At 34.5% G+C, this 17,412-nt stretch overlaps 1 protein-coding gene across 1 annotated transcript; it reads left to right on the forward strand.

The window, feature by feature from the left end:
• Positions 1-2,346: 2,346 nt before the first annotated feature.
• LOC147295399 (Di-glucose binding protein with Leucine-rich repeat domain-containing protein) lies at positions 2,347-6,995 on the forward strand. The gene is made up of 9 exons (XM_086234208.1): positions 2,347-2,584; positions 2,703-3,755; positions 3,822-3,972; positions 4,060-4,131; positions 4,232-4,300; positions 4,583-4,651; positions 5,229-5,306; positions 6,093-6,301; positions 6,429-6,995. The coding sequence occupies exons 1-9, from the start codon at positions 2,500-2,502 to the stop codon at positions 6,530-6,532; spliced, it is 1,890 nt and encodes a 629-aa protein (XP_086090334.1). The 5' UTR covers positions 2,347-2,499; the 3' UTR covers positions 6,533-6,995.
• The last annotated feature ends 10,417 nt before the right edge of the window (positions 6,996-17,412 follow it).

Raw genomic sequence — 17,412 nt, forward strand, 5'->3', positions numbered from 1 at the left:
ATGATGGAAGACTTGAAGTTGATGGTTGGTAGTACCACTAAGTGTGTTCAAAGGTCATTGAAACTTTGTAAGATTTTTCGAAATATTAGATGGTTAATTTTACATATGGATCATTCTAAGCTCAAACACATCAGTAGAGGGGCAAATGCAACCACAGATGCACTAGCTGAGGTTGGACATTCAAGTCTTCTAGTCTACCTCTTCAAGTAACCGCTAACCAGTTTTACCAATTTATGCACTGACTGCCCAACACTCTCAACTAATGTAGGTAAGCAACATGTATGACCATATTGTGCAATGTTATTTGTCAGCCCTGCCAGTAAAGTAGTACAACAAGAGTTATAGCTCATACATAATAGTAATACATGAAATGGAAGAACACAAAGTGGTCTCAGCAGAACTGGTTAGTAGTAGATAGCTAGTGCAAAATATTGATTAAAGTATAACAAGCCATATTACTTTTGTGGGAAGGTATAAGATATGATATGTCTTAAATTAACAAGTAACATGAATTAGCTTGAGTTGAAAAAAAATTTAAACCTCACAATCCACATATAGTGGATTCAACATAGTGCTATGGATCTAGAGATTGTATAATTTTCTTACCACAATTCTTGTTGAAAACTAATAACAATACTATATTAGAAAAAATGAAAAGTAAACACTTCAGCATAGTTCTCATTGCTATGAGAAAAACTCCCAGCTTGGAACAACCAAACAAAAAAACAACTAAAGCTAAGTAAAAGCCCAAAAACAATTATGATGAATAATTGTAAAACCCATAACAATTCCTTAAATCCACAAAGAATTGAAAAACCCAAAAGATTAATAGACCAACAACCATATGATGAATATATCATAATAATCAATTATGCATTTTTCCACATCAAACTTGAACAGTAGCTTGTCCCCACAAACTAAAAGGCAATCAAATTCAAGGAAAAAAACAAAAAGGAATAACCCAATTTTAGCTACACATTCATACAAATATATATATCAAAATTTTCCACATTTTGTCACCTACTAAACGATTCCTCACCAAAAAGGAGGCAATAAAACAAATACAGATAACAAATTCTGATATTTTCCTTTTAAGACTGAAAAGCATAAAAATCAAGAATAATTGAAAAATAAAAAATTAACGAATTACCTACTAGAGAAGGGAGACGATTTACTCTGATGTTTGTGAAGATTGAATTGAACAGTAATAAGAAACATATTAAACCCTATAATTAAAGAGTTGAAGGCCATCCACCCAACCCAGAAAAGAATCCAAGTGTGTAGTAGGAGTGGGAGCTGAAAGGGGAATAATGAAAAATGATAAGAAATAAACCATAGATTGGACTTTCCTGAGCCCCTGCGGCTTCTAGAGGGTGGTTCAATCAAACCACAAAAAAAATTAAGGAAGGAAAGAGTGAAGAGAAGCAGAAGAAGAGTGAACTAGTGAAATTCAGAGAAAAAAGACAAGTGGAAGAGAATGGAACACCTAAGAATTAGATGAGACATGTGATGTAAATTGTAAAAATGATTAAGGATATTTTAGATGTTTTGAAACAATTCATTAAACATCTGTCGGTTCCCAACTGCTTTTTGTAAAAACGGAAATGAAAAATAATCTCACAGTTGCTTCTCCAAATTACTGTTATTAACGGTGATTTTTTTATAAAAAACAAGTTTCCCCTCTTTTACCAAACGGGATGTGTACCTGAAATTTTGAAAACAAATGCTTTAACCCTTAAGAATCAATATCAAACGGTGCCTAAGCCACATGCAGAATATGCAGTGATGCCAGTAACCACCCCAAATTTCCTCCGCCAGGATGAAATTCTCCTCTCTCTTCCCTCTTCCCACTTCCGGTTGTACTAACTAAAAGCCAGTAGTTGTAACCATTAGTGGGGGCACGTTAGGACCCTACTTGTAAATCACGGACGTACAGGCACTTACCATTGCACGACGTCGTTTTCATTTCATTCTCTTTCATTACAAATTAAACCAACCTTTTTCCATCTATGGTTAGTTGCGTACCCACTATCCCCGCCACTAACCAAGCCTCAGAGACAATCTCACAACTAAATTATATATTCTACAAATCTTTATAGAGAGGTAACGACGCGATAACTAGTAATCCGATTGCATAATTATCGAATTTCCAACGACTTTTGTGGACTCAGGTCCCGAATTAACTCACTGTCACACCAAATCAGTAAAATTTATTGACGTAATTAAATCGTTATTGACTTATTACTTTATTAGCAACCCACCACGTACTGACTACTGAGCTTAAGCAACTCGACCCAAAGTCCAAATCTGACCACCTTTTAATTCTATTCAATTCGATTCAATTCTGAATCGTCTTCACTCTTCCCCGCTAATCTCGCCCCCACTCTCTTTTCTCTTTCTTTATCTTCTTCTTTCTCCCTCCTTCACTTTCACGACTCAATTGCGTCAATCTGTCCGAACAAAGACACTGACTCAGACTCAGACACTCGCTCCAAAAAAATGCCCCTCATCTTCGTCCTCCTCTCCCTCTCTCTCTTCTTCTCCTCCTCCTCCTCCTCCGCCTCTCCACCACCTTATCCCTATGGTAACAACCTCCACACTCCACTCACATTACACACACTCACACTCTCTCTGACCACCAACCACTTTAACTAACTCTTTAACTGTAACTAACTTCACTTCTCCCTCTCTCTCTTTCACAGGACTCTCCTACCACATAGATTGCGGCAGCCCCACCAACTCCACCGACCCATTCAACACCAACTGGCTTTCCGACCGCTTCTTCACCGGCGGCGCCACCGCCATCGTCTCCGAGCCCCTCCAATTCCGCCACCCCCAGGAGAAGACCCTCCGCTACTTCCCCCTCTCATCCGGCAAAAAGAACTGCTACGTAATCCCCAATTTGTCCTCCGGCCGCTACTACATCCGAACCTTCACCGTCTACGACAACTACGACGGCAAGTCCCACTCTCCCTCCTTCGACGCCTCCGTCGAGGGCACTTTGGTCTTTTCCTGGCGCTCCCCTTGGCCCGAGAACCTCGCCCGAACCGGCGCCTACGCCGATCTCTTCGTCTTCGTCTCCGACGCCCAAGCCGATGTCTGCTTCTACAGCATAGCCACCGACCCGCCCGTCATTGGGTCGCTCCAGCTCGTTCAGGTGGACCCGACGTCGTACGACGCCATTTCCATCGGCCGCAACTTCATTCTCGTCAATTACGGTCGATTCACCTGCGGCTCCGATCAGTGGGGTCCGGGATTCAGCAACGACACAGACCTATTTAGTCGTTCATGGCAATCCGACTCCGATTTCCGATCCAACGGCGCCAAATCCCTAGTCCGAGCGATATCCACTAGAAACACCATCGCCAACACCGACCAAGCTCCCAACTATTTCCCGATGAAATTGTACCAATCGGCGACGACGGTGGGCGGCAACGGAGTGTTGGAGTACGCTTTGCCGGTGGACGCAAAGCTCGATTACTTGCTGTGGTTCCATTTCGTAGAGATCGATTCGAGCGTGACCAAGCCGGCGCAGAGAGTGTTTGATATTGTCATCAATGGCGAGAATGTGAGTCGGGTCGATATCTACAAGGAGGTCGGGAGCTTCGCAGCATATACATGGCATTATACCGTCAAGAATTTGAGCAGTACCGAATTGAGCGTGAAGCTTGTCACGGTGGTCGGTGCGGCGGTGATCAGTGGGCTCGAGAACTACGCCCTGGTTCCGGCTGATCTTGCCACCGTTCCAGAACAAGGTACTATAATGTGAAATTGTAGTGAATTGACAATGAAAATGGTTGAATTGGGGGCTTATTTTGCAGTGGTTGCTATGAGAGCATTGAAGGAATCGCTTCGCGTTCCCGATAGAATGGGGTGGAATGGTGATCCTTGTGCTCCTACTAGTTGGGATGCTTGGGAAGGAGTTACTTGCCATCTCAATAAGAATGAAACTGCCCTTGTCATATATCGAATGTAAGAATTTGATTTTCTTTGCTATTTGAGAGCTTCAGTTGTAGGTCATATGCATTATGTGTTCAATAATTATATCATATGTTTCAGTGATCTTGGAAGTCAAGGCTTGAAAGGGTATATCAGTGACCAGATTAGTCTCTTGTCAAACTTGGTAAGCCTGTAAGTATCAGCTGCAAAACTAATATTTAGTGGATATCCTCTATAGCTTCAACTTATTGAGGATAAAAGTTCATATTGTTTCTTTTAAATAAAATTACAGGAACTTAAGTTCTAATTCTTTGGAGGGCACATTACCATCCGGATTAGGCCAAAAATCTCTCATAAGGCTGTAAGTCTCACTCACTTTCCTTCCTTGTCAGTATTAATATTATTGAACTTTGTTTTGAAAGCTATGTTCTGTTTAATTTCCTTGTGTATCTCCAAACTGTTCTTTAAGCTAATATTTAAGGTTGTTTCGGGGACCCTCCAAACTAGTAATATTGAAGTTGTGCAAAGCGATAGAGCAACCGTTAACTTCATATAGTGACATATTTACATTTTGTTTTTTATTTTTCACATTGGTTGCATGATTGAGTTTCAATATTTATTGTTTGTACATTGCTGTTTGTAGGGATTTGTCAGACAATCAATTTACTGGGCCTATACCTGAGAGTTTAACCACTTCAAATCTCCAGCTTGTGTAAGTTATCTGCCTGTTTTGGGACTTTTGGTATTTTGTTCCCATCTTTTGGTGAAAGTGGAGCTATGTTGCATTGTCTTTTAGTAAGGTACAGCCGTGATTTGTTCCATGCAATTCAAATAGGTATTCCAATTATGTGGGTTTTCATTTGGTGGTGTGAAGCTCTTTACTATGAAAATGTCCCCATGATCATAGAATAATAACGTTGTGGGTTTGTAAGTACCCAGGAATCTGATCATATGGTTTATTGTACCAAAAACCAAAGATAAATTTTACATACTGTTGACTTTTCAACATCTCTAAAGACTGTGAAACTGCTGTTTTGAATTTCCTCTAGTCTTGTAATCAATAGGCATTCTGCTCTTGAAATTTTAATAACACTCTATCTAAGCATGTAAGCATAAGTTGTAGAGGAAAATTATAGGCACACTTTAGGGCTGAAGACATTGACCAGCGAATACAAACTAAAATGTACTTGTTTATTGAAACACATGTTAAGTTTTGTTAATCTGCAAGGAACCAAATTCCATGAGTTTGAAAAGTCTCAATATTGTTAATATGTATTCTCTGTTTTCAGGCTATTGAACAATAATTTATTGGAAGGTCGAGTACCAGAGGAGCTATATTCAATTGGTGTGCATGGCGGAGCTATTGAGTAAGTCATAATTTAATTTGATATTCTTAATTACTCCTTTTGATATGTTATTTCAAATTGTGATGAAGTGTGAGTTCTCAATATTTGCTTGTAAGCTTGTTGCTCTCCATTTTGTTAATAATTAGATTTTAATTTATACTCATAACACGGTAATGAGCCCAGGATCTGTACTTCGTGTTCCCTTCCCAAAGGATAGTCTCACTCTTTTTTTTTTTGTTTTGGGGGGGGAGGAAGTTTGAGCCTTGAAATCTCATTCTGTTCAAAGTTGTGGGATGTCAAACTTCATAAGCTACAAACGATGTTTCTGTTGGTTGTAAGATACTTTTTTTCTTCCCATCCATCTTTTGTCTTGGAAGGATAAAACGTGAACATGGGTTATATATATGTTCCTGTATATATTGTTTTCACCCGCAAACTTCTGTTCCTAGGGATAGGCAAAGTCTCAACAGAACCTGCTGTATTGCTGTGAAAAAAGAGAGAATACTGTTCAAGATTTGCTATTAGTTGTAAACTTTTTCAGTTCCATTGACTGGACTTCACAACAGGGTCTGGCCTGGCCTTGGGTGTTCAATTGTGTACTCTACTAGAAGATGAACCCAAGACCTATTCCTTGAAAGGATGGTGTGATCCTTGGTCTAGTAGTTGCATCAGTTTGCAACATACCTATTAATGGTTATCACATGTCTTGCACTTGCTAACTTTGTTTCTTGTTGTTGGTTAAGATAAATCTTGAATGTAGTTTTTTGTTGTATATTTAACCAATGAGCTACTATGTTTCTTTGACAGTCTCTATGGTAACAAAGGTTTGTGTGGTGTACCATCTTTGCCCGATTGTCCTATGTTTTGGGAAAATGGTGGCTTATCCGAGAAGGGTAAAATTGCAATAGGCATATCTTGTGGTTTTGTTTTTTGTATGCTGCTGTTGGTGTTATACATGATCTACATGCGAAGGCGTAGGTATGATTACGACTTCAGCCTACCTCACGACTTAATGTGTAAGTATGATTTGAAATAAGTTCAGATTTCTCAGTTTGTCTTTCTTGTAACTTATTATTGATTACATCTGTTTGGAAGAGTTCTCTTATTTCTTGCATCTGACGGGCTGTTTCTTTTGGTTTTCAGCACTTGCTGCTAAGAGAAACAGGTATCAGAGACAGAAGTCCTTGATGCTTCTTGAAATGGAGAGCCAACATGCCAAGGCATTATCGCCTTTTACTCCCCGATAGTGAATGGAGTTTTCTCAAAGAGGAAAGCAACAATGTTAACATTCCACTCACCACGAAGACTGCAAACAATGAGGACCTTGATTGTGTTTGTACAGATTTCTCAATTATGATGTGGACGGCAGCCCTGCTTCAGAAGATTGCTTCAGGTTTTTGGCATTCTCAAACAATTTGTTCAGGAATGAGGTCCTCCTGAAGCCAGCCTGCAGAAATTTTTGACTGACGAGAGAAATGCATAAGTCCCCAGCCATGTTATACCAAAGTTGCCACATTAATTTAATGATAATATATTGATGTAAATTTATAGTTGAATTCATGGAATGGAACTACACAATTCTACCATCTGGTCTCTGTTTCATTGTTTCTGAATCGTAGTCCAATTATTTCACCCCCTCCCCCCAATTATACGCTGATTTTTTAGTCTTAGACTAGTGTTTTTGCCTGATGTGTGTATTTTTGTAGTGGATTTTCATATAGCTAATTTATGGGGATCTGATTTCTTACCCATCTAATATCTATCTTTGTTTATTAGGGAACAGAGAACGAAATTAAGAAAGAGAGAAAAGTAATGGCTTTCTTAAATCTTAATTGGAAAAATTAGTAGCTCAACGTTAATGAATTTTCCCCTCTGTTCAGTCGAAGAAAAAAAAATGGAATAATAAATAAAACAGTTATTAATCTTCTCCAAATGCTTATTATGGAGGAGTCCGATTGATGTGTGCTACTATACGTAATCAAGAAATAGTTAGGCATATTATCGAGGTTGACATGGTTGACCTCGCATTATGCAATATTGTGCATGAACTCCAATTAAAAATATTATATTTAACCTAATAATGAGGTATTTCTTTCAAAGTCTGATTTTTAACCCAACAAATATCTATCTTAGGGGGAGGAAATGCCTTTATTATATATAAAATATATAAACTATTGTTACTTAGCGTGATAGAATTTTCATCCCTGTTTGGAAAAAATAAAAGAAAAGTAATTAAAAAAGAACTTATTCACTTCAAGTCTTCAACAATATGGCTGGTGGAAGTGGATTTCAATCCCATATATAATTAGTATTTATAATTAGTACTATGCAAATCAGTTATCTTTACACAATTATATAATTTATATATATATATAAAGCCACATGTTAATATCTTATAGTTGATGTTGCATACAAAGCAGTGCATATTGTATAGAATTCTGAAGCAGATGACTTCCCAAAGTGTGAGATTAGCTGCCTGCTGCCATTTATAATATGGTGTTAGACTATATATTAGTAGTAGTTTGACCAAATTAATTAAGATGCAAAATAAAGTCAGTAGGGCAGCACGTTGTTTCAATCAGAGAAACCCGGCCGCTGTGAAACAATGACCCTCCTATAACACATGATCCCACCTCATTAGGCTCACCTCTACAGCTCAGATTTCATGTCACGTTGCAAATTGCAATGATATTTTCGAAAATTCTAATAAATGAGGACAACTCATGTCATGCGGACACAAGTATTTTACATTTGAATTCAAGTGAGTTTAACATTTTTTTTCTTGAAATATAGATTCTTCATTTTTACATCTGTCTGTTACATAAATGGTATAAGCAATATAAATGTTGCATGATATTTTAGACCACAGCAAGAGCAACCCTGCAAAATTTAGTCAGCAGCAATGCTTTATGCTCTAGTGTTGGAGTCACGGAATCTCTCTGTCATGGTTTCGTTTCACACATGACATGACTTGTGTGACGAATTGTCAAAAACGAACTTAATTAACTCATCATCATCCCCTGGGCTTTGAAGGTGACCCATCAGTACTATTAAACAATGAATTAAACATAATTAATGAATGCATGCATTCCTTAAACTAGCAGTATATGTTTAGCATTAACAAAATATTCCACGTTGCCTGTTTTCGCTCCCACAGCCCACTTGTCTCTTTCAGACTTTCCCTACTCTTGGTCTTGGGTCTTCGTTTCTTGGACTGCTTCTGCTTGTTCAAACGAATATCTCAAACATCATCATTTCTTCGAATCCACTTTTGAATACCAAGTCTTAGTTTAGGGGAATCACTAAAATATAATATCAGAGATCAAATCACCATATATGACCGATTGTGCTTCGTGGAACTGATCATGATACTGATCGATCAAGCACTTAATCAGTGGTAGCTAGGAGCCCCCAATATTCAATTCCAATTAGACCCCCCGCTTGAACCCTGAAAACCCAAATAATCAATTAAGCAGCTTTGTATATCTTTTAATCATTGCACTAATTAACTGAAGCTTTGCACCTCAATTGAGACTTTGTCAACATGGGAATCAACTGGGTCTGGATTGCATGAATCAACCTAACAAATTGTATGGTGCACAAACTCATAGCAATGAGAGATCAGAGGCTCAGAGCATTGGCCTTTTGACTCTGGACTCCAGCAATTAGCAAACAGCCAAGTTGACTCTTCTTTAATACAAGCGTCTGCCAACACTTTCAGACGTTTAAATTAAAATTAAGACTTCAGGCATTCTTTTTTAGTTTTTTCGTCCTTTTGAGTGATATTTCCACGTCCAACTACCATTCTGGATCAAAGTCACACTCTCTAAATTATAAAATTAATACGCCTTTTGACATTGAAATAATTAAGTAGACTTTAAATTCAATAATATATGATCTAAAAACCAAAGTAAACCCTAATGAAATTATGCATAATTAACACCAACAAATCATGTTGTAATTTATAAAGACGCTTCTCTTCCATTTTTCAATGGGTTGTGATCCAGAATCTGAAAACCTACCCCCGAAAGAAAAAAGAAAGAAAAAAAAAAAAAAAGCTTTTTGTTGAGAAAATGGAAGGCCATCAATTAAACAGAGTTGGATTGTTTATTTATTTAATTTAATGATATTTTAAGATCGGGTTTTACCCTGATATTGATGAAACCGAGCACCAGTTACCGGACACCCCACTGGTTAAACCCCTCAGATGCCCATAGGCCATCAAACTTGTTGACTAATTCTCTCCTAATTGCAATTAAGCATATAAAATTGTTGACACCACATATATAGCTTCACTTCCAATTCAAACAGTAATTAGTCTTCCCTTAAATGCGTTGATGGATGAATCCAATTAACGTACTAACACACGAAATCAAGAAATAGTTAGGTATATTAATTATTAAGTGTTCACTTGGTTGACCTCGTTCTTTGTATCTTGTGCATAGACTCCTAGCCATCTTACCCATGATGCCATGATTTTCTTAATTCACTGTGTAACGACTAATTCTTAAACCGGCCATATTTTATAGGTCCTCTCATAATGTTGCGGACTTCATTCTTTGTGTGTCCTAACTCATTGCGAGATGAAGTTTCGAATACAACGTCTCATGCAAAAGCTACTCCATAGTGTAGTGATCAAGTAAGGTAAAATTTCTTATCAATCTCGTAAGTTCGGCGAAAACTGATTGAGAACATCCTTAATTATCAAAAAAAAAATACTACTCTATAGTGTGGTAAATATCAAATGTATGAATGTTAGGTATTTATATTAAAATTAATTGACAATAGTAAACATAGTTCAAGATCCTTATAAACTACTATGTCATACCTCAAGTTTCAATATAAACTCTTTCTATCAGCAAACATATTGATGTAATATATACACATTATTATTACATATTTAACATGTTATATTGCGATATAATAAATTTAAGGTTCATTGACTTTTGATATCAACTTTCAATAGTTTTTTAGTTTAGATACTAAAATATAATAGCATTATAGATTAGGTACTAGTTGAAAAGTTAAACATAATAATATAGTAAAGGGTACTATAATTCACAAATATTTTATCACATGTTACTACAATAAAAAAAATATGGTCAATTACAAATAAATCAATAACAAAATTATTAGGTTTGTGTTTGACTGCCACGCAGCAAAACAGTTTAGGGTTTAACTTTCGAGTTTTGAGCAGGGACCTAAATCCTAAGCTATAAGCTTCAAAACTCAAATTCTAAACCATAAACATCACAAGTACAATTAAACTACATTAGTCAACTTTCAAGACAATATAAAAATTTGAAAGACAAAAATGTCAAATGAAAATAATCCAAAATAAAGGAGCCAACATGTTTGTAACTTAATATAAAAAATAACATTTAAATTTGGTAATTCAATTAAAATATTATATAGTATTTATATTATTTTAAAAATTTATTAAAATTTAATATATAATCATAGTTTTCTAATAAAAAATTTAACGTGATACATTTAAATCATTCTAAAAAACTTTATACATTTAAATAAAAAATTCTTAATTAATAATCTAAATTAAGGCTTATTCATACCATTGCCCCTGTAAGATACACTTTTTTTCACTTTGCCTCCTGAAACTTAAATCCTCTCAGTTTGCCACCTGAACTTCGCAAAGTTGTTGCAAAAGACCCTATGCCGTTAACTCTGTCAATTTTTTCGTTAAAAAAGCTAACATGGCACCTATATGGCATGAGTGAGACCCTTTTTTAGTTATGTAAGATCCATGTAGACAAGCAAAATTATAAAAAATTGACATGGATCTTATTATTTTTAGTTTAAAAATTATTTTTTTTGTCCACATGGATTTTACATAACTAAAAAAGGGTCTCACTTATGCCATATAGGTGTCACGTCAGCTATTTTAATGGAAAAATTGACAGAGTTAACGGCATAGGATCTTTTGCAATAACTTTGTGAAGTTCAGGTGGCAAACTGAGAGGATTTAAGTTTCAAGGGGTAAAGTGAAAAAAAGTGTATCTTACATGGGCAACGGTGTAAATAACTAAATTAATATTAACAGTCAGACAAGAGCGAAGATATTAATTAAGTTGGCAAGTGGTGGCATGGGGGATGACGTATGAGTGAGTGAGAAAGATAAATGCTTATCTGCAACAGAAGAAAACAAAAGACAAATCAATCTCATCGAGTCATTTTTTCTTGCTATTTGCTGCTATTTGGTAATGGTTGCCAACTACACCGCCCAAGTGGCAAAGTTTGATTTGACTATGTAATATGTATACCCATAATTCTATATATATATCTGCGTGCCATGTCGACAACATAATCTCATACAACACAACAGTCTATTTGTAATTCTTCTTACAATAATTCATGCAGGGACCCACTGGCCTTGGCGATTTCTTGCGTGTGATTCAAATACAATAATATTCCAAATACATACGTGTATCCTAATTAACCAAATTCACAAAGTTTCTTACATGGTGATTAATTTTAAAAAAAAAAAAAACTATTTTCTTCTCTTGCCTCATGAATATTTGGTCGAACATATTTAAGTGGAGCAGGAGCAAATTAACTTTTGACCAATCAAAAATAGAAGCAAACTTGGGCTTCATTGCTCCATGGTTGGATGTGAAATATGAAGAATTAATCAATCAAAGTCAAAGTAAGCTCTATTAATTAAAAGTGAAGCAAACAACACTATTCCCACCCAAAGAAACTTCGAAAGGAAAATTATACTATGATTGAGAATTTGAGAGTAGACAGTCATTAAAGCAAGGAGAAAGAAAGCCAAAAGCATATATCACTCCATAGAACAGGTCAAATTCAGTGAGACGCATGCAGCAGATCCATCTAGAAGGGCATAATATTCATAATTTAAACTCTTCAAATTCGATGTGTGGTGGTATTAAAACATAAGATATACAAATCTTAAGTTAATTTTAGCAGATTTATTTTTCATACTAGAGTATAGATTTGTAAACCATTAAATTTATTTGTAAGTGGCATGTTAGATAGTTCTTGTAAACCATAAATTAAATAGCCATTTGTAACCTGGCTAGTGTGAACAGAAACAAATAGTGTAATTTCCTTATCTTACTGACCTCCTATTAAGGAAGACTTTGTGTGACATAAGTTACATAACCTCTTAACCAATGGGAAGAGTTATGTGGCTCACAGGGGATTGTAGGACCAACTGATGGATGACAAATGGTTGTATTGCTTTAATATTATTAGTCAACAAAAGCAACTTCATTCTAGTTACAATATGAGGGGGTTACCTACCCTACTACTTTACAGCCTAGTGGCTCAACTGAACCTCATTGTTAATTGGTCCATCGCTTAGAAACAACATTTGTTGCTGCCCACTTGTTATTTGTTTGGTTTACTTCAATTGAATTATAGAATTATAGAATCTTCTCTAACCATCCAACTACACTCTAGAATAAAGCTTTTTTTGACCAACTTCATTTCTTCTCGATCACTAGGCTTTCGCTGGACTTATACGTTCATTTCAGGCGATATTGTTTTTGTTTTATCACTATTAATATTACGACACTAACCTCACTCTTGGCCCTCAAACCTAGCTAATTAAAGCCAAGTTTGAATTTAAGAAATTCCCCTACAAAGATTTATCTAAGAAGAAAACTATTTAATTTTTATTTTATTTGTTAAAAAATAAAGATTACATATGCAACTTTGATGGTTACACGATCCAAAAAAAAAAAAAAAAAATCAAAAGTAGACTATCAATCAAAACAGTAACCATTCATCCATTCATCCATGTATAAGAATATTTTTTCAATGAATTTTAATTTTTCTTTTAAAGATACACGACATTTCAAAATAAAACAGCAAAAATTCATTACAACATAAGCATGGTCAATAATGCATTACCAATTATTATCTCAATTCCTTACTACTAAGTTATAGCATTGGTGTATAAACGTTGCAGATTAAGGTTAATTAACTCGATAGAGGAAATTATAGATTTGGTCCACTTATTTTATACCTAGTTCAATTTTGGTCCATAATCTTTTTTAAGTTCTGTTTTGGTCCACTAATTGTTTCATTTGTTCAGTAAAGGTCCAGATTTGTGACTTTAAATCCTTTGGGTTGTGTTTTCTTCAATTATAATTGAACTATAAGTTATATTTCATCATTTCTTAGTCATAAAAACAAATTTGGAGTATTATAATCTAAAAGAATTGAGATTGGGTGAAGTTTGAAAAATTGGCAGTTTCGGGTACCCTACTTTGGGGTCAATTATCTTGAGTTTTAGAATTCTAATTTGAATGATTTTTATATGGTTGTAAAGAAGAAATACATAGCTTTAAAACAAGTATATGTTCGCTGAATTTGGGTGAGATTTGATAGGATAAAAAGCATGCCAAATTTGAGAAAACAAATATGGACCTTTACTGAACAAGTGGAACATTTAGTGGACCAAAACAGAACTTAAAAAAGATTGTGGACCAAAATTGAACTAAGTATAAAATAACTGGACTAAATCTGTAATTTCCTCTAACTCGATAAAACTAAAAAGTTTATGGCGTTTGATAAAATAAAAAAAAAATTTAATTAAAAAGTTTAAGTAAGAAGTTGAGTGATGATAGGATCACGAGGTTTGACCGAAAGGGTGGGTCGTTGTCCACGTCGGTAGAGAATCAAGCAACGGTCAAGGATCTCATAATATCACTCGGTTTTACTTTTTTTGATTATTTGTTTCTTTAATAATTTTTGATTGGTTCGTAATTAAACTAAAAATATATGATTATTTTATTTCTTCGTCGAGTGTGCTTGCGTGTGAACAGAAAGATACAAGTTGGAGGATAAGAAACAAACAACTATGCGTGTTGTTGTTGACGGGGCAGAAAATTCCACCCAAAAATTAATAATAAAAACCATTTTCCCCATGTTTGTCCCCTATATATAACTTTTTTTTTTTATGAAAAAATAAACATTTAGTTCCATGATAATATTGTTTTCATTCATCACAATTGTTGCAAATTGCGAAAAAAAAAAGGGTTTAAACCTCTTTTCGGGGACCAGTGGTCCACCTCCACTGTGTTTGTGGCAACTGGCAAAAGCAGTGCTCTATATACTCATAAATCATGATGTTATTCATCTTTTCACCTTGATTAATTATACATTATCTTTGATTAATTGTGCATTATCTTTAAACATTGTGTATACAATCGCTGTTAACAAAACTAATCAAAAATCTTGTATTAAATAATTGAGATTAAAAAGTTTCACTTAGTCATTTAATTATCTAGTGCACATGACATCAGTAAACAGTAAAAATCGTTTACATACATGTAGATTAATAAACGATAAAAACTGTTTACATGCGTATATTATTAACATCAACACTAAACCCTTTATGTGAGAGATTGTTTACTTCTTCCTATTCTTCTTTTTTCTCCATAAAAGTTAATTACATATATAAAGTTGCTTAAATGAACATGATCATATTGAATCTAACGTACCCATCAATATTTCAGCACTATGATCACTTGTATTTAATGAATTTTTGCCTCAAATGTCCAATTTGTACACATAATTGATGACATGAATCTTTCCAACGACCCAAAAAAAGTTGATGACACAAATCCTTTTGTCCTCTTCCAACTCATCAAAACAAACAATATCATCAAATTCCTTGACATGGTGATTTTTTTTTTCTATTCTTTTTCTCTTTTGGAAGCCGCACAGGATGAGATCACCAGATTTATCATTACCAGAAAAACATAAAGTTCAAGAAAATTAAAATTAAAAAAGTCAAGCATGTGGGTGTTATATAATTAAGCTTATCTTTGTCATAAATTGGCTGCTCGCAGCTGATAATTGGCGTCTATTAATTAATTTAGGAAAAAATACATTTTTAGTCCTTTTGTTTTACTTTACAATTAATTTTGGTCTTTCTGTTTTCAAAACTGTCAATTTAGTTTATGTGTTTATATTTGCAAGTAATTTTAGTCTATCACCACCAATCGTGGCGGCAAGTTTGTGGTGGATTTCACCTATTATGTCCAAGAGAGAGAAAAAAAAAAAAAAAAACTGATGGGTGAGAGATGGATAGAGGGAGGGTGAGGATGGTGGTGGTGTGTACTGTCGGTGGTAGAAGAAAATAAATGGATGATTTTGGTGGTTGTGGACTAAAATTACTTACAAATATAAATATATGAACTAAATTGGTAATTTTAAAAAATACAAAGACTAAAATTGATTACAAAGTAAAATACAGGGACTAAAAATACATTTTTCTCATTAATTTATATATTTTTATCCTTCAAATAAGTAATTGAAGCATCCAAATCAAAGATTCCCATATATATTTGTATTCGGTCATCAGACTCAACACAAGCGTATAAAATTTAATTTATGATCTCTTTATTTAAAGTTTGACATGGAACTTGTTGTAAATGCGTTGGCAGGGTATGACGTGGCATACTGATCTTAAGTCACGAACAACTGAAAAAGGCCTACAAACTTGGAAACTGCGAATAATATAGAAATCTCTTTAGATAATCACAAAAGATTTTGATTAATAGTAAAAACTATTATATTACAAACAGATAAACACATGCTTTTGTTTTTGATAAACACACTCGATTGGGATTGGTGACATGTGAAATCAACAAGCTTCCTTGTCACCACCCCCACTATATATAGTAATTTTCAATTAATAAAATTTTTGTTTGGCTGATTTACGATAAGGGTGCGAGTGTGCGACACATAGTTGATGGAAAAGTGTAAATTCTTTTAATCAGCTTTAAAGAAAAAGGTGAAAAAAAAAAATTATTAAATAAAGCACCTGAGCAATGTCTTCATTGGGCTAGATCCAAAAATATATCCTTGTTTTTTAATATTAATGAAAGGTTTATCCGTGCAAAGGATAGGGCATGGTGTGGCTGCCACCTAATAGATAACCCATGTTATATATGGAAAGGAGGACCGGGGAATAAGGAGATTTTTTTTAATTTAACTGATATATTATATAATAGTGTAATTAATTTAACGTATAAAAATTTTATTAGATGATATATTTTATATTAGTAAGATATATTATTAATAACATCTACTTATATTATGATATATATTGATTATACCACATGACGGTATATCGATTACACCGAAAAATTTCTCGAGAATAAAGATCAATAAGAGAACTGGAAATTGTACAAAATTCTGAATTAATTTGTATATGAAGATGATGACGACGACGTGATTATAGAGAAGAATTAATTTGTATGTGATCAATAGATATAGATACCTGTGTGTGTCATCAAAATTAGGTTTTGAAGAAGTATTTAGACCAGTGAGGAGAGGGCTTGGTGGGATATGTCAAGCAAGTGATTCCAAGAAGATAACATAGTTAGCTATAATCTTAATGATCTTAAGTGATTCAGAAAATATCCAAAAAGGCCCAGATAGTTGAAGATATATGTGATGCACGTTTTTTTCACTTTTCTTTTAACTTTGTCGGTCATTAGATATGTATGATGCAATTTGAATGTTGGGTTTTATAGCACCTGACGTATTACACACTAGCTAGTGTGGCAATCTAATGAGTGGTGACCTAGTAGCTTAGCAAATTAATCAACATGCAATTTTAGAAGATTATATGATCACTTTACTCTTCCAATAATTTGGCCCTACCAATGTACAACAAAATTAATTATTAGTAGTCTATGCTTAGATTTATAATTTTGAGTCATTAATAAGTATAATATTCACAAATAAAGTATGCAATCATCGAAGGACTGCTAATCATTCATATTTCATACCCAAGTTTTTATTTATTTTTCCCTTGTACAACCAGAATTGCAATTAGTTTTTGGTACAACCGTACAAGCAAGTTCATTGGGGATAATGCACCTCAAGTGCACCAAATAATTGGTGTGTTCACGTGACCGCCCAACATCATATTCTAGAGTTCCCACTTGTAAGGAGTGGCAATAACAGAAAGACAGGGTTTCCGTATACATTATACAAAAATACCGTACGTCCACTGTTTTTTTTTCTTCTTTCAGAAAAACAATTTAGACAAAACAAAACAAAATTATATTAAAGATTAATTACATGTACAATTCAATCCATTTGTTATGATTCGAAATACAAAATT

Source organism: Dryas octopetala, chromosome 2, assembly GCF_963921425.1.
Source record: "Dryas octopetala chromosome 2, drDryOcto1.1, whole genome shotgun sequence".
In the NCBI taxonomy this organism is placed as follows: Eukaryota; Viridiplantae; Streptophyta; class Magnoliopsida; order Rosales; family Rosaceae; genus Dryas; species Dryas octopetala.